General features: G+C 46.1%; 1 protein-coding gene across 1 annotated transcript in view; it reads right to left on the bottom strand.

The window, feature by feature from the left end:
- dync2h1 (dynein cytoplasmic 2 heavy chain 1) overlaps nucleotides 1-27500 on the bottom strand; it is a 190928-nt gene that overhangs the window by 17785 nt on the left and 145643 nt on the right. The window contains exons 84-85 of the mRNA XM_076282346.1: nucleotides 17503-17619; nucleotides 6040-6249 (exon numbers count right to left, since the gene is read on the bottom strand). Of these exons, the coding sequence (XP_076138461.1) occupies nucleotides 6040-6249; nucleotides 17503-17619 (327 nt within the window). The remainder of the gene's footprint in view (nucleotides 1-6039; nucleotides 6250-17502; nucleotides 17620-27500) is intronic.

Here is a 27500-nt window from a genome sequence, read left to right as displayed (position 1 = left end):
TTAAAGTATTCATTTGATTATTTTACATAAAGTAACTCTTTTATTTCACACACAGACACACACACACACACACGGCCGCAGCAGAGAACGCAGACACAGGATGGACTTGGTCTATGGAACGTGTCTGTCATCACACTCTTAACATCCTGACCCACACACTTCACAAAGGCCTGATTGCACAAACGCTTTATCAGCTAGCAGCCTAAGCCTTTCCACACTCTCCACAGAGAAGAGAGAGAGAGAAAGAGAGAGAGAGAGAAAGTGGGTTAGCGAGTGAAAGAGACAGAAACGAAAAGACGAGGAGCACTATGGATGAAAAAAAGAGAGTGATAGATAGATAGAGATAGAGAGGGAGAGAGAGAGAGGCTGAGGAAGAAGAAAGACAGCAAGCAGGGAAGGGAGTGAGGGATGAGGATTGAGAAGAGAGAAAAGAGGGGAGTAAAGAATAGAGAGAGAGGAGAGGTGGGGGGGGGGGCAAGGGATGTAGCACGGACACGCTCCTGTAGTCATGTTTTTATAATGTCTGCAGCAGCACTCCGCAGCTACGCCCCCCTCTACCCCACCCTCCCTCCAACCAGCAGCAACGCACCCTGCATACCCAACTACACTGGTGCTGCTCCAACCATTTGAGAGAGGGTGGAGGGCGCAGACGCAGAGATGAGAGAGAGAGAGAGAGAGAGAGAGAGAGAGAGAGAGAGAGAGAGAGAGAGAGAGAGAGAGAGAGAGAGAGAGAGAGAGAGAGAGAGAGAGAGAGAGAGAGAGAGAGGAGGAGGAGAGATATGCACCAAAGTAGGGGGCAAGGAGAGATTATGGAAAAAAAATACACATGTACTGTATAGAGGAGATATGAGAGACAAATGAGAGGGCTAAGTGTGGGAGACAGAATAAAAAATGGGGAGATTGAGGGAGAAAGGGATTGAGAGGGGGAGCAAGAGAGAGCTGGGGAGAGGATGAGAGAGGGAGGAAAAGAGAGAGAATAGAAAAAGGCATGAGGATGGAGCCAGTGCATAGAGAGTATCTTTCTCTAGTGAGTCTATTGAGGGGGTACTGGATGGAAACCCCCTGTGGGCGATGTTGCTGTCTATTCATCTGAATCCACTCAATGTGGAAGCGGAGCGATCCCTCGCTCTTTCCTTTCTTCCTCCATTCGTTCCATTCCCCTCATCCCTCATCCTGTGAGCGCTTCTAGATGAGACTCCAGACACCATGCGGTGCCTGTTAATATTCTGCCCAGGACACACATTAATCATGCAAACACCAAGCAACACACACGCGCACACACACACACACATACACACATGCACGCATTGCAAACACACACACACACACAATCACATTTATATTTTCACCTGCAAGACTTCATAAACAAACATACATAGACACATACACTGTAGACACACACACACACACACACACACACACACACCCCAAGGCTACAGTGTATCACATATGTTTATATAATGCTAATATACATGCAGACTGTGTGCAGCCCCCACACACACACACACACACACACACACACACACACACACACACACACACACACACACACACACACACATACACATACACATACACACATACACACACACACACACACACACACACACACACACAGACTTGAGCTTGTACGGACTGGAGCTTATGGACATGTCCTCTTCATTGAATGATTTGTTTGTTGTTTACTTGTTGTTGTGTCCTCCACTGGAATGCCTGGCCACTGCAGAGGCACGTTTGTCAATAGGCCTTATCTGAGGTAGAGCCAGGACAGAAAGACCAATAGACTAGGGCATGAGTGGGGAGAAACACTCCCATTACCACAACAAAGAAAAACACCGTCAGCGCAAGCACAAAGCCTGTACTTCTGCAGCTGTCCAGCCTCCATCTTTAAACGCCACGGCTCTTGAAGCAACCACTACTCTGAACTGACCAGCTACTGTCCAGACATCCATCTCCATGACTGGCTGACCAGCTAAAGAGCTAACGTGTACCCCCCCTCCCCCCCCCCCCCTCCTGGTCAGACTGTGTTGGCATGATAGTTCTGTGGTCCATGGTGCGGGAGCAGGGCTGCACTTGTCCCACTGGGTTCATCCCACTGAACGCTGCTAAATGGAGTCGCCCGGCTAAGCAGCGCACTGGCCACACGAGGGGTGGAAGGAGAGGAAGGAGGAGTGCACAAGGGGAGGAGGAGGAGGAGGAGGGGGAGGACGTCTGTGGATCAGTGGGCTCTGAAGAGTGGGGGAGAAACTGCTCAGATCCTCTGCATCCTTCAAACGATTCTGCTCTTGCTCCTCTCTTTCAATCAGCGCTAACTGGCTTAACGCTCTCTGTATCCTTAACTCCACTGCTAGCAGCCTCTCACTCCTCACTTGTGTCCTTTCCACTGGTTTTTGTGAGTTGTGAGTGTGAGTTGTGAGTGTGATTTCAACTCTATTAATTCCTCCTCTCTCTGGCTGGCATCTACTGTCGAGGAGAGAAGCTATTCAGTTTATTCCATTTAAACCTCTAATATGTAAATACCGTCTTGAGCAATGCCGGCGAAACCACAAGCACGTGGGTGTGGGTTCTCAAATATGACTTTAAGGGGCTCGTTTTGGGTTTGCGGTATGTTTACTGGGAGGCTGACAGCTCCAGTTTTAGGAGGCATCTTACTCGCAGCAGCAACACTGCATGCACTAAGGCAGCATGTCCCAAACTGTGTGCTGTGAGGGCTGCAGAGGTGTGCCGCAAGAAAAATCCATTTTTTGTATTAATTCATTAACAATTTGTTCGGATAATTGTGGGCTACTGAAATCTGATGTCATGCAATTGATTCATAACTGTTCGGTTTTATCTGCATAATGTTTTGCACATTTGTCTGTCTTTCTTGAGGATACTGGTCAAGGAGTGATACTGTATCATTGATATTGGTCAAGGAATGCTACACACGTGTGTAACTAACAGCCAATCCCACCTCAAACATGGCCCAACAAAAGAGTTGCATTCAGAAGTAGCAAAAAGTCATCCTTTATGCCATGCTGCATAGCTGAAAGGCATCGACAAAATCTATACAAATACTTTAAAGGGGTCCTAACCATCACCTTGACTCACCCCCTTTTGTGACGCTGAACAGAAACTAAAACAAGTCAGAGCGGGGCAACAGGCAGACGGCCGGTTACAATAACGCTTGAGCTATGGGTTTTACGGACAGCTTCCCCACATTATGTGTCAAAATACCAGAGGATTTATGTGGCAGCACGGGGCAATAAACAGCAGCAAGCAAACGTGTGTTGTTAGTTTTTGAATTATTAATGGTGGTGAGATGTTCTCCTAGGAAATGGTGTGCCATGAGAGACAACACCTTGGGAAGCACTGAGGAATACAAGGATGAGCACATTCATATAAAGACTGCATGCTTCCTCTTTCTCTCTACATTACATACACATACAGTACACACACACACACACACACACACACACACACACACAACAAATACTCAACTAACTCAACTAACAAATACTCAACTCAACTAACCAAGCATTGGTACACCCCTGAGGGAGAGAGCAAGTATTGAGAAATTGATAGACACATGCACACACATTTACACACACACTCACGCACACACACACTCACAGGCTGACAGGGCTGGGCAGTGCAGAGCACTGATGACAGACACAGCCCAGCTCAGGCCCTAATCACACACACTGCACACTCACTCCTCACACTAATCCCCCCGCGAGAGACAGAGAGAGAGGGAAGAGAGAGAGAGGGAAGAGAGAAAGCACCAGAGAGAAGGGGAGATAAAGAGAAAGACACAGTGTGTAAGAGAGGGAGAAGAGAAAGCGATAGAGATAGAGAAAGAGAAAGAGAAAAGGGGGAGAGAGGGGGAAACTGAGACAACCAGAGAGAGAGAGAGAAAGAGAGAGTGCAGAGGAGAGGAAAGAGGGGGAGAAAAGATGTGTGTGCAGACAGGAGAGTGGGGAGAGAGGCCAAGAGAGAGAGAGAAAGAGAGAGAGGTAGAGAGCAAGGGAGCAAAAAAACAGAGAACACCAGAGAAAAGGGGGCAATGAGTGCCTTAAACGAGGGATAGAGAGGAGGACAAAGAGAGAGAGAGAGAGAGAGAGAGAGAGAGAGAGAGAGAGAGAGAGAGAGGGAGCAGGGGAGTGAGAGAAACGAGGGATAATTATGGTAATTAAAGAGGGGTAAACAGTGTGGGGCGGGCGCAGCGGACCTGAGGAGCGATTAACCGGAGATCTGTCCGGATTTGGGGGACCTCACCCCCCGACGTTCTAATCACATAACGAGTTGGAGCTGGGATCCAGAGGCCAGCAGGCTAGTCACACACTCAGACACACTCACTCACACACTTTGTGTCACACACACACACACACACACACACACAGCCTCTTTCATCCTCTCAGAAACCTACACACAAACACACACACTCACACACACTCACACACACAGCCTTTTTCATCCTCTCAGAAACCTACACACAACCACACACTCACACACACTCACACACACACACACACACAAACACACACTCCACGTTCTAATCAGAGAGGCTGTGAGACATGGCAGACAGAACACATTTACATTTTGATTTGGTTACTTAGCCGCCACTTTTATCCAAACTGACTTTCAGTGCAGTGGAGGCATATTGTAGAAGCACCAGGCTTTTTACACTGAGGCTACAGACACCCTGGAACTCTCTCTCTGTGTGCTTTGTCTGTGTGTGAGTGTGTGTGTGTGTTTGTGTGCGTGCATTAGTGAGAGCTTAGAGGTCATACACACAAGAAGACTTTCATGACTTACACACTCTCTATGGCACATATGGCATGTGTGTGCATGTGTTTACGTTTTAAAGGGTACATACACATACTAGCCATATGGTGATGGACACATACTAGCTATATGGTGAGGCCATACATTGTGCCCAGCCAGGTGATCTAAAAACAAAATATACCTGTTTGTGTGTGTGTGTGTGTGTCTATTGGCATTAGGAGGTGTGTGTACAGCACTTGTCTATGTGGGTATGTCTCCGCTGTATAAAATCCAGTAATGCAGTGTGACCAAGGATAAGGGAGGTGTGCACAAGACAGAAGCGCAGGGATGGAGGGATGGAGAGAAAGAGATAAAGAGCGAGAGGGGGAAAAGGAGGAGGGACGAGAGAAGGAGAGAGAGAGAGGGAGAGGTAGCAGGGAGAAAACAGAGAAGCAAGAATAATAATGTCAAAATGTATGCAGCCGCAAGGTTTATAAGTGTCTCAGTGTGTTTGTCTACGGAAATATTAAACAGGCCGTGAAAATCCCCACTGTAAAGTCCCAAACACAATCAACCGAGACAGAGAGAGAGAGCGTGCAGAGTGAGAGAGAGAAAGAGAGACATCAAGAGAAAGAGAGAGAAAGAGAGAGTGAAAGAGAGGAAGAGAGCGAGGGAAAGAGAGTTCCATGGATATCGTCCTCTACCCAGTATCCCCGACCCAAGCCCAGATCAGAGGGGCCCGGTCGGGATGGGAAACAGGAAATGACGGCTGGTGGCGTTTTGATTAAAATAAGAGGATTAAATTAATCAAAAGGCGCTATCAAAAAGCCCCCAGCTAAACACAGCCAATCTGCGGTGATGCCTATCAGTCTCTCCCAGAGTTTAATTAAGAAATGTAACTGGCAGAGCAACCAGGGGCAGAACAGAACAGGCGATAAATACATGAGAGCGAGAGAGAGAGAGAGAGAGAGAGAGAGAGAGAGAGAGAGAGAGAGAGAGAGAGCGAGAGAGAGAGAGAGAGAGAGAGAGAGAGAGAGAGAGAGAGAGAGAGAGAGAGAGAGAGAGGGCAAGGCAGAGATGGAGAGGCATTGAAACCTTACCAAAGGTCTGTTTTCAGCAGCAAAACCACAGCACACATGAGTGATCAAAGCTGTGCTGGTATTGAGCACACAGAAGAACACACACTCTCACATTTGCTTGGGAAACTGAAATAATTGAGAAACACATAACTCAACACACACACACACACACACACACACACACACACACACACGCACACACACACACACACACCTCCTGATTAAGGAGCGCAGTGGCCAGTTTGTGGACGTCGGCGGTGAGCAGGGAGGTGCCGCGGATGACCTTGCTGAGGGCGGCCAGTGACTGGTGGATGCTCTGGACCAGGCGGATGCCGTTGAACTGCTCCAGGACGATGAAGGAGAGGATGGGGGAGCCCTGGCTCTCACTGGGGGGGGACACCTTCTGGTGGATCAGAGACGAACCCTTAGGGGAGGTCAAGGGGTCAGACCAAGAGAGAGAGAGAGAGGGAGAGAAAGAGAGAGAGAGAGAGAGAGAGAGAGAGGAAGAGAAAGACAGAGTGAGAGAATTTAAAATACTTGTATTGGCACATTTTTCAAGAACTCTAAACTTAGCGCAGTATAGTAACAGCTCAGATGAACGTCAAGATTAACACAAAGCTCATGTGCTGCCTTTTGTGAGTAAATCAATAGACAGAGAGAGAGAAGCAGACAGATTGAGGGAGACAAAGAGAGATATAGAGATAATGGCAGAGAGGGAGAAAGGCTAAAAGCCCTTCACACAGTGAATAACACTCGTGCGCGTCTCCGCTGTCCTTGAGAGCACTCCTCACCCACTAGACAAACACAAACACAAAAAACACTTAATCCCAAGCTAATTGCCCTCATATGCGTGCGTACAGTAGGCTGCTTTGCATTTGGCACCGTGCGCGGGGGTTGGCACCGCCGCGCAGACAGACCCGTGCCCCCGTTAGTGATGGTTTGGCGTTAACTGCTGCGTCGGCGAGGGGAGAGAAAGACCCGATTGGTACCGCCGGTGAGCTTAACGTGGCGGTGAGAAAAAAAAAAAAAGGTTTCAAGGCTTCGCTCAGCACGGCAGCATTGGGAACCACGGCAGGCTGGTGCCAGTTGTGCCCGCGTGCCAACGCTGGAGAGGGAGCCAGGCTGGCACAGAAACGCAGGAGAGAAGGAGAGAGAGAGAGAGTGAGAAGTGAGAGAGTGAGGGATGGAGGAGGAGATGAAAAAGGAAAAAAGGGAATGAACGAGAGATAGAGAGAGAGAGAGAGAGAGAGGCCAGCAGAGGCATAAGGGAGAGTAAAAAAAAAACAGAGCAAGAAAAACAAGCATGCCGCAAACAGAGCGCTGCTGCCACCATGAAATGGGAAATGAGAGGAGACGCAAAACTCTCGCTCATCCCAGAGCGTGCAGGTGTGTGTGTGTGTGCATGCATGTTCAAGCTGATGCGTGTGTGTGTGTATGTGTGGGTGTGTGTGTATGAGTATTGGTTTCAACATCACCTCAGAGAAAACAGGCAGGAGCAAATTCAATTAGTGCAAACATGCATTCCAAAAACCTCTGCGTTCACCCCACATCTTCTCTCCTCTTTCTTTCTTTCTTTCTCTCTCTCTTTTTCCCTCCTTCTTTTCCCATTGTTCCTCTCTCCACTGTCTCTTCCTATGACCACGTATGCAGGCAGGGAGCTGGAATGAGATATGCTAATCGAGTGTCGCTGCGTCTGGAGAAAGCCGGGCAGGGAGCAACAATTAATTAAAAGCAGCGGGACGCCGAGCATGCTGGGACGCCGGCGAGGTAGCAGCTCATCTGCTGTAAAGGCCCTATTAGCACAACGCATCGTTCTTAACGCGCACAATAGCAAAAACAATGCGCCATTGTGCTGGAGTCGCCGCATTTGCAATCACACAACAGCGTAGGGAGCCAAGGAGTAAACACAATATATGAATGTCCCTAAGGTGTGTGTGTGTGTGTGTGTAAGAGAAAGAAAGACAAAGAAGAAAGAAACAAAGGGTTGGAGATAGAGTTTAATCAATGTTCTATTTAGTCAATGTGTGCAGGGGCGCCTGCAGGAATTAATGCTATGGTACCGTTTTAGGTCCGTGCATTGGTCAGTCAGCAAAAAAGTAGCCTACATAGCATTGTAACATCCACATGCAATAATACAACGACAACGTCTACAATGACCTATTCATTTGGACAACTTGATACAGCCCTATACAGGCTAAAGTTACCTTTTAGTTTTGTTCTAACGTAACGTGAAGTCTGGCTTTAGTGCAGTCTAACGTTCTGGACGTACACCTGCAGGCGTGCCTGAATGTGTGTGTGTGATACTAGCACAGAACCAGGATATACACCTCTGTTTGTAACACCAGTGAAAGACTGAGATGGTGGAGAGAGAGAAAGAATTTAAAAACAATTTATATACCATTTATAAACCACTTTTGTGAGGTGAGAGGTTATAAACGAAATGAAAATAGGTGAAAAAACTACACAGGCCTAGTGATCTTTAAGGGACGATGTGTTATTGCTGAAGAAGAAAAGTGATGAAAATGTAATGAAAAGAGAACCTGAGGATAGTATGCACAAACACAATATGGATTAGATATCAAGCAGCAAGTATTATACAAAAGCAGAAGATTTCCTTTTGAAAGTATGATTCATTGAGTCGTAGTTGATTATCTCCCCCAGCACAAAGTCACAGAAAAGAGTTTCAGAGATTCAGGCCCGAGGCTAGCCCTGGCGGCAGTGGCAGCAAAAAGTGTGATCCGAAGCGAGCGGAAGAGATTCCTCGAATGACATCAGCTAGCCACTTTTGAAGGGGCAGGCTGTTGTGACGTCCAACTAGATCACCACACCAATCAGCTGCACCAATCTGCCCATGAGACACACAGGAAGAGAACAGATACAAAGAATACACAGAAATGAGGGCAGCGGGGGAGTCCACCTGAACAGATATCGGATCTCCCATGATGTATAATGGGGAGTTAACCCATCTCCATATTGTGATAAAGGACATCATCAGTACTAGAGGGAATATCTGAAAAGAGAGCTGGAAGAGACACAATCAACCTCTGTGCATCCTTTATACACAAATCAGACAAGTGAGACAAAAACTTTTCAAATCTCAGAAAAAAAATATCTGAATTCTGAAATTTCCAGCAAGAGACAGGCACAGGACAATTAGCAGTCTTCTTAATCACGTGGGTTTTCCTTTTTCTTCAAGAGGATCTCACAGACTTGGCTATATCTCGCATCCCAGAAACTGTAGCGTGGCAACTAGCCAGAGAGGGTTTTCTAATCACGTCTGATCAGATTTCTGTCTTTAGACAGTGACGACTGAACTTCAGCACCACCAGACATGGACAGCGACCGAGGTGCGAAAATAGCTTGAGGTGAAGACACAGACGGATTATCAGGCGACTTTAAAATGTTAGGCAAACCTACAGTGTGGATATCTTTTTTCTGATTGGGATGCTGGAAGGACTTGCGAAAGACTAAAGTCCAAGCCAGAATTTTCTGTTATCGGAGTCAGAGCTTCAAACCGTTGAACTAGGGGTAACTTTTCCGCCAGCTAAATCGTTACACAAGATAAAGGTTGCCCCTTTCATAGGTAGCTGCGGAAAAACAGCGACTTTCACAAAACCAGAAACCAGATCACTCTTAAGGTTTTAAGACTTTTAAAAGTCTAAGTTCAATTCCCTGAACTAGCACATCAGCGCTGCAGTATGTCTCTCCAAAGAACAGCAAAACGGAAGCAACAATAAAAGACTGGGCTGCACCAGCATCACGCAACTGTCCCTCTCACGCCCTGAGAGAGACACCATCCCCTCCAAAACAAACAGATCATAGACAGAATCCATTTCCCTATGTGGATGATCTAAACTTAGAGTGTGCACAAAGCCAGCACTCTTCGAATTCCTTCGCTTTGGAGACAGATTCTTCCTTTCCAGAATTGGACATACAGCAATGAGGTGGCCCACCTCACAATCTAACATACAATCTAAGAAAGCATTGCTCTAACCAGTAACACAGACTGGGCAAAGCTCTGGACCATAATAACCATAAACTAAAATAAACTTCACATATCTTCAAAGCTTACCAATTGAAGGTTTGCAATGAACCTTCCCCCAGGGTTGTTTCACAAAACCACCACCAAATCAAAAAAAAATATCAAAATGCTAATTCACCAGAGCCTCTTCGTCGCAAGCACGCTTCCTAAAAAGACATTTACAAAAAGAAAAAAACCAACCAACGCAATATCAAAAACACAAACTAGATGCTCCCCAATTTTTTTAACTGGGAAAAAAATGGATTTAGGCCCCAATTTGCTACAACTGGGGAAAAAAGACCGGATCGAGCCCCCAATTTGTTACAATGGGAACAAGAAGACTGGATCAAGCCCCCAATTTGTTACAACTGGGGAAAAAAAGACCGGATTGAGCCCCCAATTTGTTATATCTCTGTCTAGGGCTTGTGGGACATAACAAAGTTTGTGAATAGTGAAAAACGGGCAGACAACGTAACATAACATTAACTTGTATTTATTAATACAAAAATAGGAAAAGAAGTATAGAAAAAAACAGACTAAGGATTAACTAAGGAGCAACAAACGAAAAACAAGGCCTTGAAAGTAGGCCACAGCAGCCAGGCACTCACACCCGGTCTCTCACCCCGGTGAGTGTGAAAAATGAAGGTGGTTGCACGGACAAGGCCCAAGGCTGGCCCTAGCGGCAACGGCAGTGGCAGCCAAAAGTGTGATCCGAAGTGAGCACAAGAGATTCCTCAAATGACGTCAGCCAGCTTTTAAAGGGGAAGGCTGTCGTGACTGTCAATTGGATCACCACACCAATCAGCTGCACCAACCTGCCTATGACACACACAACAAGAGAATACACAGAAACAATCCATAGGTGACACCCCGCACACTAGGGCTGTGCTTTCTATATCAAAATATCAATATATCGTATCGCCACTTGCGAAATACATCACATCGTATTGTCATTGCTGCCAAATATTGATATTTTTTAATAAAGCATTAGGCTGTGCAAAAATGTCTTATTTGTTGAATTATCAGTAAAAAGTATGATCTACATATTATACTGCCCAGGTGGTACACAGCAAATTGTGTTTCCAGCTCTATTTTTACATTTGCGGTAAAAAGTATTGTAATATATCACAATATGTGTTGTATCGCAATATATTGTGATGTATTCTACAGGCTCCTGCACTCACCCTCCTGTCTATCCCTAACACCTCCCACATTTGCAGTGTCATCAGACAACGTCTGAATGTGGCATGACTTAAAGGAGCGATTTGTAGGATTGTTACAGAACGTTCTGTAGGCCAAAATCAAAACACTGCTGAACGTTCTCAAGACTACCAGATGCAAGCCTCTTCTGGGTTGCCAGATGTAATGTAATTGACCTGCAGCTGCTTTTTTTTTTTTAAGTATATTTTTTGGGCTTTTTATGCCTTTAATTAGATAGGATAGTGGAGATTGACAGGAAGTGAGTGGGAGAGAGAGTCGGGGTGGGATCCGGAAAGGACCACGGGGCGGGAATCGAACCCGGGTCGCCGGCGTACGGTGCAGGTGCCCCAGCCAGTCGCGCCACTGCTGGGGCCAGACCTGCAGCTGCTTTAACATTTCTCCAACCATGACCCAGTTACACATTACGGAAACAGTGAAAACAAAAAATACCTCTCTAACCGTCGGCATCTCAGGAAGCTCCTACGATGTCCACTTAATTTGTTTGTTTTAATTTTGGAAATGTGCCTGCCTCTCGTAGGCGTTCATGACTACAACTGACAGCAAGTTGACAGTTAGCCTTTGCTAATTTGGCAACACAAATAGGAGGACACGCCAGCTCATTATTAATACGCTATTCTAGAATTAATCGTTCAAAACATAAACAAAAATTCCAAGAGAGTCCGCCTCGCAACTCATTTTTTTAATGGGTTTTACGGGTTATAATAATGTTGTCAAATAATCCATTACTTCAATTCATTGTGTTTCCTTACTCTCTGACGAGATATGGTGATCATTTTTGGAATGGTTAGAATTTATTTTCCATTATTTCCTACATACTGGTCCTTTAAGAGTTGCAATTGAAGTCAGTAGTGTACAGGGCGAACACGTTAACTAGAGGAAACAGTTCCCTGTGGAGCACCAGTGCTGCTGACCACTGCCTAAGACGGTCAGTCCTGTGGGTCCGTTATCCAGGACACCAGATCCGGTGCACTCTCATTTTCAATGGCACGGCACCACTTCCTTCATCCAGTCGAGAGTATGCCCTGTGTGGCAGATAGAGGATGGCATCCTCCACCCCCACCTTCTCCTTGGTAAGAGAACTGCAGTGGGTCAAGTACTGGGCAGACCTGGGGTCATAGGAGATGGAGCAGCAGCTGTTCCAAGATCTTCATTATATGGGATGTCAGGGCAACAGGCCTGAAGCCGTTGAGTTCAGTGGGATGATGTGCCTTCTTTGGAACTGGCATGGGGCATGATGTCTTCCACAGTGTAGGGACCCTCCCTAGTAGCAGACCAGAAGTTGAAGACATGCTGAAGTGGTTCCCCCAGTTCCACTGTGTGATGTGAGAATGGGATTGATGGAGCTCCACAGATTGGGGCCAGGCGGAAACAGCAACCAAACAGATGTTATCATTATCCACAAAGTGTGTGTGTGTGTGTGTGTGTAAGAGAGAGGACTATCTGACAAGGGACCGGATGTGACAAGGAACAGAAGCACAAGTAGTAAATACAAGAGAAAACTACAAACTAAAACTCCCAGACATGTAACTAGAGACAAGCCCATGACACTCTCCCTGCTCTAGGCCCATCAGAGTGCCAGGACAGGGGGACTCCGAGGAGACAACTGCTCTGGTGGGCACCGGACCCCCCCCCCCCCTTCTTTTCATGTCTTCTTCTTGCAGGAGAGAGGCAGCCACATGCATGCCTGCAGTTGTTTGGAGAGCAGAGGCCTTTCAGCAACTGGGAGTGCAGTCCACTGGGAACCTCGGGGGAATTAAAATACCCCCACCCCCCTCTCTCTCTCACACACACACACACACACACACACACACACACACACACACACACACACATACATCTGCAGGGGCAAAAACACTTTATCATATATAAGGCTCATACAGTATATTCATTGTCTCCTACACACACACACACACAAACACACACACACACACACACACTTTTCATTGTTCATCAGAGCTCTCCTCTGACCACTGCCAGGTCTCATAAAGCGAGCGTAGGCTGTGAATCTAGTCACCGCTAGACACACACCAACCCACACAGTGAAAAAAAGGTAGACCTTAGTCCCTGCACGCATAATAGAACTCTATGAACTGTGAGCCTGCCACAGCTAGAGAAATATAAAAGAACGACGTGCCAGGCAAAAAAAAAAGCAATAGAAGGATGGTAAGAGGACCGGGTGTCTGTCAGCCAATGTTCCGTGGGTTATTACAAGACATAAAAATAAACTACAACTCTCCAGAGACGCATGGAGACAAAAAAAAAGGTGTGAGTGTGTGTGTGTGTGAGAGAGAGAGCATATGAAATTGAGTGCAAGACCACATAGTGGGGGATGGGACCGGGAGCGAGATGGACACAGAAAACAGAAATGATGGACAGATACTCCAGATCCATTCGTGTGTGTGTGTGTGTGTGTGTGTGTGTGTGTGTGTGTGTGTGAGGGAGGGAGAGACAGAGAGAGTTTTCTCATGGGTTTCCACACAGCTGTCTCAGGTGATGCAACCTACATACGTCCACACTGGCATCCCTACAGCAGTCACCCACTGCTTATCTACTGAGATGTGCTGTTCAGACACAGAGCACTGGCGTGGTGGAAATAGCAGCTTGGATACTCTAATATTAATATGTGTGTCTCTTTCTTTTTCTTTTGTTTCTCTTGTTGGTTCATTTAGTTATTGTTTCATTGTAAAGCTTATGTGTAAAAAAGTTTTACTTGTATTTTTCTTTTGCCTACGTACTTATTGAGTGCAGCCCTTGGAGGGAGGCCCAAGATCTGCCACGCCTTCTACACCTGATTGGGATTCTGTTTTCACATAATGGGCGCTCCTGTCCATGCTATGCAAGGACTCTGAGGAAGATGCATGAAGCATCGAAACGTTAGTCCCTTTTGTGCACCTTAATTAAAGTTTATAGCTAATACTACATCTGTGCTGCTCCGAATTTTTACTTTTAGTATTAATATATGTGTGTGTGTGTGTGTGTGTGAGAGAGAGAGAGAGAGTTAGAGAGAGGATTGTTATGAAGTGCACAAAGCTGCAATATGATACCCATTCACAAGCTGATTGAAGACAGTCCTTCCTCTCTGATGTGTGCATGTCTGTGTGTGCATGTGTGTGTGTCGATTGAAGTCTGTGCTGCTCATTTCCACCCTCGTCATAAACATCTGTGATTCTCTAATAAGAGACAATCAGCCCAGTTCCTCTGCCAGAGTGTGTGTGTGTGTGTGTGTGTGTGTGTGTGTTGCAGCCGTGTTCATATGTGCCTGTGCTGTTTATCCATGTGTATGGGTGTGTGTGAGTGTTGTCTGATGCGTGTGTCTCCTCCACTGGTGTAAAACGTCTGTGATTGTCTAATAGCAGAAGAGTGGCTAACATCCCCATGGGAACAGCACGGTGCCTTCATCCCTGTAACCTGCAGCCCGCACACAACACACACTACACAACACACACTACACAACACACACTACACAACACACACTACACAGCACACACTACACAACACAGCACACACTACACAACACACACTACACAGCACACACTACACAACACACACTACACAGCACACACTACACAGCACACACTACACAACACAGCAGACACTACACAACACACACTACACAGCACACACTACACAGCACACACTACACAACACAGCACACACTACACAACACACACTACACAACACACACTACACAGCACACACTACACAGCACACACTACACAGCACACACCACACAACACAGCACACACTACACAACACACACTACACAACACACACTACACTACACAGCACACACTACACAGCACACACTACACAGCACACACTACACAACACACACTACACAACACACACTACACAGCACACACTACACAACACACACTACACAACACACACTACACTACACAGCACACACTACACAGCACACACTACACTACACAGCACACACTACACAACACACACTACACAACACACACTACACAACACACACTACACAGCACACACTACACAACACAGCACACACTACACAGCACACACTACACTACACAGCACACACTACACAGCACACACTACACAGCACACACTACACAGCACACACTACACAACACACACTACACAACACACACTACACAGCACACACTACACAACACACACTACACTACACAGCACACACTACACAGCACACACTACACAACACACACTACACAACACACACTACACTACACAGCACACACTACACAGCACACACTACACAACACACACTACACAACACACACTACACTACACAGCACACACTACACAGCACACACTACACAACACACACTACACAACACACACTACACTACACAACACACACTACACAACACACACTACACAGCACACACTACACAACACACACTACACTACACAGCACACACTACACAGCACACACTACACAACACACACTACACAACACACACTACACTACACAGCACACACTACACAACACACACTACACAACACACACTACACAGCACACACTACACAACACACACTACACAGCACACACTACACAACACACACTACACAGCACACACTACACAACACAGCACACACTACACAGCACACACTACACAACACACACTACACAGCACACACTACACAGCACACACTACACAGCACACACTACACAACACACACTACACAGCACACACTACACAACACACTACACAGCACACACTACACAACACACACTACACAACACACTACACAGCACACACTACACAACACACACTACACAGCACACACTACACAGCACACACTACACAACACACTACACAACACACTACACAGCACACACTACACAACACAGCACACACTACACAACACACACTACACAACACACTACACAGTCACGCATCAATAGCAATCAAGAGCCTCTTCACATGCTAACGCAGTCACCACAATATGGAACATGGCCCATTTGTTTTTTTACCGTGGCAATCACCTACTGCCTGACCCCAACACACACACACACACACACACACACACACACACACACACACACACACACACACACACAAAACATATGGAACTCTAACACTTAAGCAGAATGTGCAATTTCAAGGTGGGCTGTAAAACAAAATTAACAACTTAACCCTGTCAGTGTGCTTTATATGTGGGGAAAAAGAGGGAGAAGAAACCAGAGAGAGAGAGAGAGAGAGAGAGAGAGAGAGAGAGAGAGAGAGAGAGTGAGAGAGAGAGAGAGAGAGAGAGAGAGAGAGAGTAAGCGAGAGAGAGAGCGGGGGAGAGACAGACAGAGATAGAGAATGAATTATTTATGATAAAGGGCAGAGTTGTTTTCTCCTGTGATGGTGATTTTTCGAGCCGGTGCACACACACAGGCGAGCAGCTGCCAGACTGCTGGTCCACTCAGTGGGCAGAGGAGTGTGTGCAGCGTGTGGTCGGACGAAGAACAATGTTTGATCCTCAACGCCTCACCACCCACTTTTTATTTGGTTCCAATGACTAACGTCGCAAGGACGAAAACACTAGTGAGCTGTAAAGGCTATTGGAAAAGTAGGCTAATGCCATGGCCAAGCAATGTATCATTTAAAGCCCCATGGAATAGTGACAGTGCATATTCAACACATTTACGGTGCACACTACATTTAAAATCATTTTATCGTGTTCTATGTAAGGCTGTTGGACATGCCTTGAGCAAGTGAAGTGAAAAATAAAGCGCTGTTGGTTTTGTTCAGGAACATTTCTGCGCTCCAGAAAAGGTCTGGAGTGGAGGTGGCTCACGAGCACACATTTTTAGGTGACTTTAGCGCTGCCTAGATGCACACAGGCCGGGGTCTGTAGACGTAGGCCTGTGGTAGTGTGAGTTGGGCAGAACTGTTGGCGACTGTGGCCTGCACCAGAAGTCAGATTAAGCAGATACGGTGGATCATGGATAGCCTGGGTTTTCCCATGCTGCCTTACGAGCAATTTTATTCATGCTGCTAGGCAGCCTGCATTCCATGGACTTTGTTTTCACCTCAACGAAGGAACCAATCACAGAACGGTGGGGGACAGCAAGACGATCACGACACACCGAAGCGGCTATGAGCTACAGTGTACGTACAGATGCATTTGATAGACATTCGTAGCGCCCAAAAAACGTCTCTGGGCATTCGTAAACCATGTTTCAAATAAGAGAAAATGACCGTGTAGTTCCCAGACCCCAGCTCAATGAGATGAGGTCTGACGTTAGCCAGGCTAGATCATGGGTCTACCACTGCATTATGCCATGCCAAAAAGCACCATTTGCAACAGCACATCAGATACCTATATAATGGTAAACAAGACCAGCTGTTAGGGATAGCATGCTATCACACAAACACACATACACACACACGTGCACACACACACAGACACACACACACACACACACACACACACACACACAGCTCCCACCTGGTTGAGTTTCTTCCACAGGTTGAGGATGGGCGAGAGGCCACTAGACCAGACCTCCCTGTCAAACTTGGACCCAGCCGCCACCGACCTGCTAAGGATCCTCAGCTGGGATATCACCTGGATGGGGGCACAGAAGGGACACTCAATCACTCGAAATCCCTCATCAAGACCAGTCCAGTTGCCTGGAATTCACTACAAGGGTGTCACAGCAATGTCAGGAGAACAGGTCAGCACTTCATACCAGAGAGGTCTTTCCTATACAGACTCGGCCTTACACTGGCTGCGCACCTTCAGCGCTCCCTGATTAACACAGTCACTGTTATCAACACCAAATAAAGACAGTATTACTGCTCACTTTCAGCTCACAAAGATCAGTAATTGCAATTGTATGTGTTCTACAGCTTTTATCCTCAGGAGACGTGTTTGAGTAAGAGTACGGATGTGTGCACGCAATATGGTCCTGCCTCACATGTTTCCTTTGGGGGCAATTAACATCCATCCATCAATCCGTCCACACACGTCCACACACACACACACACACACACACACACACACACACACACACACACACACACACACACACACACACTCACACACACACACACACACACTCACACGGAGAGGAAAGCAACAAAGATGCTTGCGGTATTCAAAACAACTCTTTTCATTAAACTGCAAAGCTGCCGCAATCATGGCTTTGCCGTTTGAGGCTTGGATCGATTTTTGCTCTCTTGCGCTGCTTCCTTTCATGTTCTCCTTTCTTTCTCTCTTCCTCTCTCTCTCTCTCCATCCCTCTCTCTCTCCCGTGCCTGATAAATTGGTTTCATTTGTTCAGCTGGACCTTGCACTAAGCCACAATCTATCAGCTGTGTTTTTAGTGTGGGAGAGAAGATGCAGAGAGAGAGAGATAGAGAGAGAGAGAAAGAGAGAGAGATAAAGATAGAGATAGAGAGAAAGAGAGAAGATGTGGAGGAGCAGAGGAGAGGAGGGAAAGCTGAGATTAGAGCTGAGCGAGCGGGCGCCACACACACACACACACACACACACAAACACACACACAAACACACACACACACACACACAAACACACACACACACACACACACAAACACACAAACACACACACACACACACACACACACACACACACACACACACACACACACACACACACACAGGTGTCCAGCCACAGGGTGCTTCACCTCAAAGGTGTGTCAACGGATTCATCTGAATCAAATGCACAATTGATGCGTAATGCCCTCAGTCTTGCCTTACAGGCAGGGTTCACATAACAATAAACACAACACAGATGGCCATTGTTATGGCAGTAGTTCATATAGTCCATTCTCAGTTTGAGATGAGCTACCCCTTCGTCTGTTACAGCGTCACACAGTCACAAACCTACAGGCTCTCATTCTGGGTCAACGTCATGTTAAAGTTGTGAGACGTCCTAACAATGGCCATGAATTTCACGTCCTGAAATACAGTGTCTGCAAAACAAAAGGAATACTCTAAGGAACAAGAGAATAAAGAACCAGACTCCTCCTAGTGGAATAGGGGGGAGACTAAATGGGGAATAAAACACATTTAGGAACAGAGAACTTTGGAGGAGAGACATGAAATAATGAGTCTGAACGCCACCATCGCACCAAGTCATTTTTGCTCTAATTTTCACTCTAATCTCACAGTCATTTTTCATTTTTTACTCGCTCATCAAGAGACAGGCCTCCTCGTTGGAGCGGATCCTGCACGAAGCTCTCTGGCGTGCTGCTGTGGCTCCAGTGCTCCTGACAGCCGCAGGGCGCCCATTGCGCAAACACCGCGTGGAAATGATGGCTTTAATTAGAAGGTGTGTGTGTGTGTGTGTGTGTGTGTGTGTGTGTGTGTGTGTGTGTGTGTGTGTGTGTGTGTGTGTGTGTGTTATACTGATAATGCCTGCCTTGTGACCATTTTACGGAGAGCTCCACCATTAAGTTATGTGGCGAGCTGCCCTTTATGAATGTAACAAGAGTCACAGCTGTTAATGATATTTCCTTTATCTGTGTCTCCATACCTTGCAGATAACGCATCACTTTCATGGTTCTTTTGAAGTCGTTTAAGCGCCTTTTATTGGTATGGCAAGGATGTTCCCTGTAGATTGCCATTAACATTCATCAACCACATCAGGGAAAATGGACAGACCTAGGCGAAGACGTTAAGTTGCAGTTGCTCTCGGGGGACGCATACAAATGTTAATAACTGGACAAATGTAATATTCCACTTAGTGTACGGGTTTCTTAGAACTGGCACAGGACCTGATATGAGCTGGCTGAGGGAAGCTTACTTGCATGCCAGCCATGACATTAGATATTAACAGCATTTGTAGCAGCAGCATCCAGAAAATGAAGGAAAGCGAGATCATGCAACTAGGCAAATAGAAATGAACCAAATGTGAACCAAACAGTTGTAGAAACAAAGGAATCTGACCACAAAAGAGTTTAGCTAAGGACACAGGATTTTTACAGGAATTTAGCCACTGCTTTTCTAAGGTCACTTGTAATGCTTTCTGAACATCTTTTCCTAAGATCTTTCCCTAAGATCTTTCCCTTTGACCATATTTTGTCTTGGACACATTGGTTACTACTTATTAAGGAACAGCACAATGCATACACCCACACTGACATTTGTCATGCCACTGTAAAGTGAAATGTAAAGTCACATAAATCCATATGGAACATTAGTAAACCAAATCATACGACAATCTCATCTTTGGTGTGAACTTGCCTTCTAGACTCTATCCCTCCAACTTGCCTCCCCAATTACAGTAGCCTAGCCTGGCCCAGCTCTTAGCATTGCATACCATGGCATTCTGTAGTTTAGCACAGCATATGGACCCTTTCAAGAGAGTTCCATTAGGAAGGAGGAGCAAAAGTAAACTCACAAAAATTATAAATATGGCCAGTAAAATCATACTGAACCCCCAGAGGCAGCTGGTGGAACTGTACACAACACACACTAAGAGGAAAGCCCTACAGATAGTCCATGATCCTTTACATCCACTACATCACACTTTTGAAAGACTCCCTTCAGGAAGAAGATATAGAGGACCTACATCAAGCAGAAACATTTTTAAGAAATCTTTTATACCATCATCTATTAATTTGCTAAATCAATATAATTTATGAGTTTTATGATTAACTGATTAACTTATATTATTTACTGCATTTTATTGACAACTTCTTTTGCACATTTCCATGTTTCTATATGTTGTACCTGCTGTGTAGTCTTGTTTGTGCTTGCTATATGTCGTATCTGCTGTATAGTCTTGGTGTGTGTTTGCATTATGTTGTTATTGTTGTATCTTTGTAGTAGTTTGTATGTAGTCTTTGTTTGTGTCTGCTTTATGTTGTACCTGTTGTGTAGTCTTGCTTGTGTGTGTTACATGTTTGGTGGGGCCAAAGACGAATTTCCACAGTAGTGGACAATAAAGACCTCTAATCTAATTATCAGCATCATAGTTGGCCCGACAAGGCTTCCGTTTTAACATTCCATATGTTATCTTAATGCAGAGGAAGTAGATTGGGGCCCAAATAGAACGTTCAAGCATTGTTTTTGTTTTTATTGTTGAAAGGGTCTATACCTGTGGTGCCAAGTCATTCCCTTGCCCCACACACCCCACCGGCCCTCCCAGCTCCAGACTGCCCTGGAGCCACCCAGAGGACAGGCTTTGGCCCACTTTGCGCCCGTGTGCTTCCACATGTGACAGGGGCCCCACTGAGGAGTCAACCTGGACTGGGGGTGGAGGGTGGAGCTGGTGGTGGCGGTGGTGGTGGTGGTAGGGGTGGTGGAAGAGTCCTACTCAAAAGTGACAGTGATAAACGACACCTAAGCACAGGAGCTGGCTTCAGCAGTGTCTGCGTCAATCTAGCAGGCCCTTGAGGGATGAAAGAGACTGGGGGGGAACGAGGGAGGGAAAGTGGAAAGAGAGAGAGAGAGAGAGAGAGAGGATGAGATGGTAAATGAGGAGGAGAAACATCAGACATAATAGAGGAAGATGGAGGGATAAGAGAGATGTGGGGGGAAAGATAGAGAGGAGGATGAAAGAGGTGAGAGGGAAGTGTGAAAGAACAGATATAACGGGAGGAAAATGTTCCTCTCCCACACTGCCAATGTTTATCACATGCTGTGTGTCCTTGGTAACGACCCTGGTGCATGTGTGGAGTGTGCACATAAACACAGGCTAAAGTGCATGTGTGTGTGTGCGTGTGCGTGTGTGTGTGTGTGTGCATGCATGCGTGTGAGTGTGTGTGTGTGTGTGTGTGTGTGTGTGTGTGTGTGTGTGTGTGTGTGTGTGTGCGCGTGAGTGTGTGTGTGAGTGTTTGTGTGTGTGCGTGTGTCTGTGTGTGAGCGATGAGAGAGGGGACTGCAAGGCCTGCAACGGGCTAAAGTGCATGTGTGTGTGTGTGTGTTTGTGCGTGTGTGTGCGTGTGTGTGCGTGAGTGTGTATGTGTGTGTGTGTGAGCGATGAGAGAGGGAACTGCAAGGCCTGCGAGGCTTGTAACCCCACATCCCACATCGATACCCAAGATCATAGGGGGAGCACACATAATTAGATCCACAAGGACATGTGAACTGTGACCACTCAATTAGCCTTCATGCCAAAGCACCAGGTGACCCGGTGTATGTGTGTGTGTGTGTGTATATATATGTGTGTGTGTGTGTGTGTATATATATATGAATATAACATTAATGCCTCAAATCCCTTGAGGTAACAGTGTAATACACACACACTGCCACACCAGCCTACACACACACACACACACACACACACACTCTCTCTCTCTCTTTCACACACACACACACACACACACACACCAGCACATACATCTAGCCTACACTAGCCGCATGTACTTCCTACTGGATTAGTAGGGAGAGTGACACTGGTGCCAGTCGCTTGGTTATCCCTAAGCACCTTTGGCTAATGAATGGCCTGAACGGAGCTCGGCAGAAAGCCACCAGCTGCCACTCAAAAGGGACCCGTGGCATGCATATTCAAACCTGGGGATTTAAAAGGGGCAGAAATACATACGGCCTGGCATATGGACATGCTTGTACTCACTCACACACACGCACACACACACACGTGCACGCTCACACAAACACACACACACACACACACATGAGAAAGAAAATAGGAAAATTAGAAATAGATAGAAACAAACAGATAAAAAGTGGAGGTAGACAGAGATAGAAATAAAGTAAAGGGGAGAGAGAGAGAGAGATAGAGATAGAGAGAGAGAGAGAGAGAGAGAGAGAGAGAGAGAGAGAGAGAGAGAGAGAGAGAGAGAGAGAGAGAGAGAGAGAGAGAGAGAGAGATCCGGGAGAGAGAAGAGAGAGAGTAAGAGAGGTGGGCTGCAGGCAGGCCGTCCATCATGTCAGACAGGTGGTGTGTAATTACGCCTCGGCTCACAGATTTAAAGTGGCCTCTCTCCGACCAAGCCACTGCTCCACAGGACACCCACTAAATCAGCTCCACACACACACACACACACACACACACGCCCCCTCATATTCACACAAACACAGTTCACAATATAGGCAACTACAAACAATCACACACACACACACACAGCCACCCACTTTCAGCTGGAGAGGTGCATTTGTCACTAAATATATTTCTTTCTGACTTGAAATTCAGTTGGTGGATATGTGAGGGAGTGGGGACACAAAACTGTGTGTGTGTGTGTGTGTGTGTGTGTGTGTGTGTGTTTGTGGTGTGTGTGTGGTGTAAGGGACAGCAGATCTACTTCAGGTGGACACATTCCTATTCCTACAGTCTGGACATGTGAAATGAAGCAAAAGAGGAACCTGCAGCAAAGCAGTGGACTGTGAGAAAGAGCACTCCACAGGCTCTCTCTCTCTTTCTCTCTCTCTCTCTCTCTCCCTTTATCTCTCTCTCTCTCACTCTCTCTCTCACACACACAGACAAATGTACACACACATTCACACGCATGTGCACGCACACACATCCCTATAAGCATTTCGAGCACTTCTGCTTTACCTTTATACACAACACCAGAGGCAGTTGAGCGAGCGAGTGAGTGAAGCAGAGAATGAGAAAGAAAGACAGAGATAAAGAGAGAGAGAGAGAGAGAGATAGAGAGAGATAGAGAGAGAACAATAGAGGAGAGGGAAAAGAGAAAGGTTGCCTGGCGTCAGAAACACCTGCTGTGCATGCTAAACACTTAACCTCAGGTCTCTCTCCACAGCTCTGTCTTGGGGAGGGGGGGGGGTAATGGAAGTCATATTTCAGAGGAATGGCTATGGGCCCTGTGACCCGCGGAGGAGAGGCACTGCCTCTCTCCCTCTCTCCCTCCGTCATGCTCCCCTCTGCCGCACAGGCACGGCGCTTCATTACTTAAGGGATGGGGTCCTGGCAGCGGGACGAGGGCGAGGGTATTACTCTGACCTTTCTCAGCAAACATATGTGAATGAGCACACACAGACACACATCAACACATACTGTACACACGCGCGCACACACACACACACACACACACACACACAAACCTGCACACGCACACACAAACACACTCACACACAGATGGAAAGGAGTAGTACTTAAAGAACGGAAACACACACACACACACACACATGCACACACACACACACACTCATATAACCAATAGAGAACACACATCACACTCTCAATAGTCTTCACTCACGTCCAACTTTGTCACAGCGTCTCAGTTCAAATGGTTTTATAAGTCATCATTAAGCTTATGATATCAAGCAAATAGGGATGTAACAATTACCGGTATAATAATAAACCGTGATAAAAATGTTGACGATAACAATTACCGTTTTCTTTCACCATAATTATCACGGTAGATTACCACAGTGTTGAAACCGTGTGTTTAATCCTTCCCAGCTTCATCCGAGCCTGCTTTTGAGGCCTGGTACAATGAAGCAAAATTGGTACTCTACTGATTCTGTTGTCTAATTGATGGTTTTAACTGCGATTTGGATTAGGCTACACCTGATTTTAAAAGGCGGAACATTTTCACCGCAAAACTTGCTCTGCATCTTTTTATGTTCGTGTCCACATTAAATCCATTCCACTCACGTTATCAGAAGAACACAGTAGCCTAAAGTTTTATTTCGAACACTTACTTTGGTCGCACTCAGGGTAGGAATTTCATGGCGGCCACGCCGTTGCCCCTTGCGTTGGCCGTGATGTCCCTTTGAAAATCAGAGGTTTACAGGCCACGGTGGCCTTGGTGCCCTTCTTTCAATATTCTGCTTTGCGTCCTACTAATAGCGATTTTTATTTAGCCTATGGCCTGTCAAAATAATCTTAGCATTCACTGCGCAAATTAATTTAGTGTTTTACGCAGTGGAGAAAGTGACAGCGCAAGAAAGAAAGTGCGTCTAAATTCACCCATTCTTCTCAGTTGAACTACTCGCGAAGTAGCCTGCTCATCACACAGACATCACAAGTATCACATGAAAGAGCTTTTTCTCAGCTTTTAAACGATGTTAGCCGCGAATTGCTGTGGTGAACAGAAAAGTAAATAATATAATTAAATTTAATCATAAATTCTACTGAAGGTTTTCGTCCATCTCCCTAGCCATTCCTCTCGGTGCAATACTTCACGAACCTTTCGTTTAACACATGACAAACCATATATCAGAATAAACAGCAGACCATACCGAACACAAAGGTCTAAAGCAGTCCCCTGTACAGTTAGCCGTTCCAGAGTAATCCAGTGTTGAATTTGCAGTAAATTTCGACATGCATGGATGTCTCCAAATTTGGGCTTTAAGTTTTACAATGTGTTTAAATTGTTCCACATGATTTCATAACGGGCCAAATACAAAAGAAATGTTACAAATATCGCCTAGATATCGGTAAATCAGAGGACAGCTGACTAAGAGTTTGTGAAAGTAGATCACAAAATGCTAAGCATGCATCTAGGCTATTTGAGTTTCTTAAAGCTGAACTGTGCTTAAATTGTTCAATACATGATTTCATAACAGGCCAAATATAAAATAAATGTTAAATATAGCCTAGATATCTGTAAATATTAGATGATCAGATGATTTGCAGTTCTATGTAATATGTCATGTTTCATGTTTTTGTAATGTTTCATACAGTGATGCAGGTCTACTGCAGTGAATAGGCTATACAACTTTGATACTTTTTATAGCCTATGTGGCCTTTGTGCCCTCCACCAAATATGCCCAACTGAAGGCCAAGTGGCCTTGCCCCCAGAATGGTGAAATTCCAAGCCTGGTCTCAATCATTGGAACCAAATAACACTAATAGCAACCTCCAAGTCATGGTAGGGTTAAGTTAAGCGATAAGCACATAGCCAATTAAACATCAAAAACTTAACGGGACACTTTTTGAAACTATTTCAGCTTGTGTAGGCCTATCAGTGCTTTCTGAACATATTGAACACACTTTTAAAAATACTGTGATAATACCGAAAATCGTGATAATTTTGGTCACTATAACCGTGAGGTTAAATTTTCATACCGTTACATCCCTACACGCAAATCAATCTACTCCGCTGTACTGTACACTTAGAGAGGCACACCTCACCCTCGTACTGTGCTAGTGACAAAGCTACACAAACACACACACACACACACACACACACACCACACACACACACACACACACACACACACCACACACACACCACACACACACACACCACACACACACACCACACACACACACACACACACACACACACACACACACACACACACACACAACACACACACACACCACACACACACACACACACACACACACACACACACACACACACACACACACACACACAGCTCCTGCCTTTGCTCTTTCTCTGCCTCCCTCTCGCTTTCTTCATTCTCTAGGCCGCCGGCGGAGAAAATCGATGCACCTCGCTAGGGTTGCCCTGATTTGAATTTCAATGGTATTCACCGCCGAGTGCTGCAAACCCTTCTAATTCCGAGCCAGATCTCAAGGTCCACCCAGTGGCTTCCCGAGGGGCTAGCGTCACTTAGCGGGCTAACTCAGCAGCCTCTTCTGCCATTCGTTATGGCCATTGACCAGGAGAACTGGGGAGAGCACCGTGTGGAGAGAGAGAGAGAGAGAGAGAGAGAGAGAGAGAGAGAGAGAGAGAGAGAGAGAGAGAGAGAGAGGCTGAGGAAGGAGAGGGGCAAGGAGAGAGAGAGAGGGAGAGAGAGAGAGAGATGGACTGAGAGAGGAAAGAGAATAAAAGCGAGGGAGAGAGAAATGAAGGACAGGAGTGAATGGAGGAGAGGAGAGCCAGCAGCACAGTGAGGTGACTAGCACAGCTCTTCTGCAGAATGGAGTCTCTACTGGGAGTCTCTGACACACTCATACAAGATACAAGAGACACCCCCCTCATCCATACACACACATCAGACACATACACTTGTTAACAGCACAGTATCTCTGAAAATAATGTTTCATCAAAATATGGTACTTTCAACCGGCAACCCCCTCAGACATACATGAGTTCTAATATATTCTGTAATTCCCTCTCTATAAATACACTGGCACACAACTCAGGGATAGAAGCAGAAGCAAACCCACAAAGACACAGATATAGACAGACCCACACACACACACACACACACACACACACACACACACACACACACACACACACACACACACACACACACACACACACACACACACACACACACACACACACACACACACACACAGACCCACACACACACACACAAACTGCACACCTCTGCATCTTGTGAATCTCTCTTGTGTTTGATTCAGGTGATATTTATTCATGCTCTGTGATATCTGGCGCCGCTGTTGTCTCCCACATGCCGTTTGGCGGAGGAGTGGCGTCTGAGCTCCCGCTGTCCCCAGGAGGCTGCACTTGCCTCTCAGCAACACTAAACCCCCCGGACACGAGATGAGCGCATCGCTCAGGCTCTGGTGCTAACACTAGCTCTGGCGCTAACGCTCAGCTA

Source organism: Alosa pseudoharengus, unplaced genomic scaffold, assembly GCF_046254945.1.
Source record: "Alosa pseudoharengus isolate Yale_2024_CS ecotype anadromous, Long Island Sound unplaced genomic scaffold, YU_APseudo_1.1 YU_APseudo_1.1_scf_13, whole genome shotgun sequence".
Lineage (NCBI taxonomy): Eukaryota > Metazoa > Chordata > Actinopteri > Clupeiformes > Clupeidae > Alosa > Alosa pseudoharengus.
This window is presented reverse-complemented; position numbering and strand designations above follow the sequence as displayed.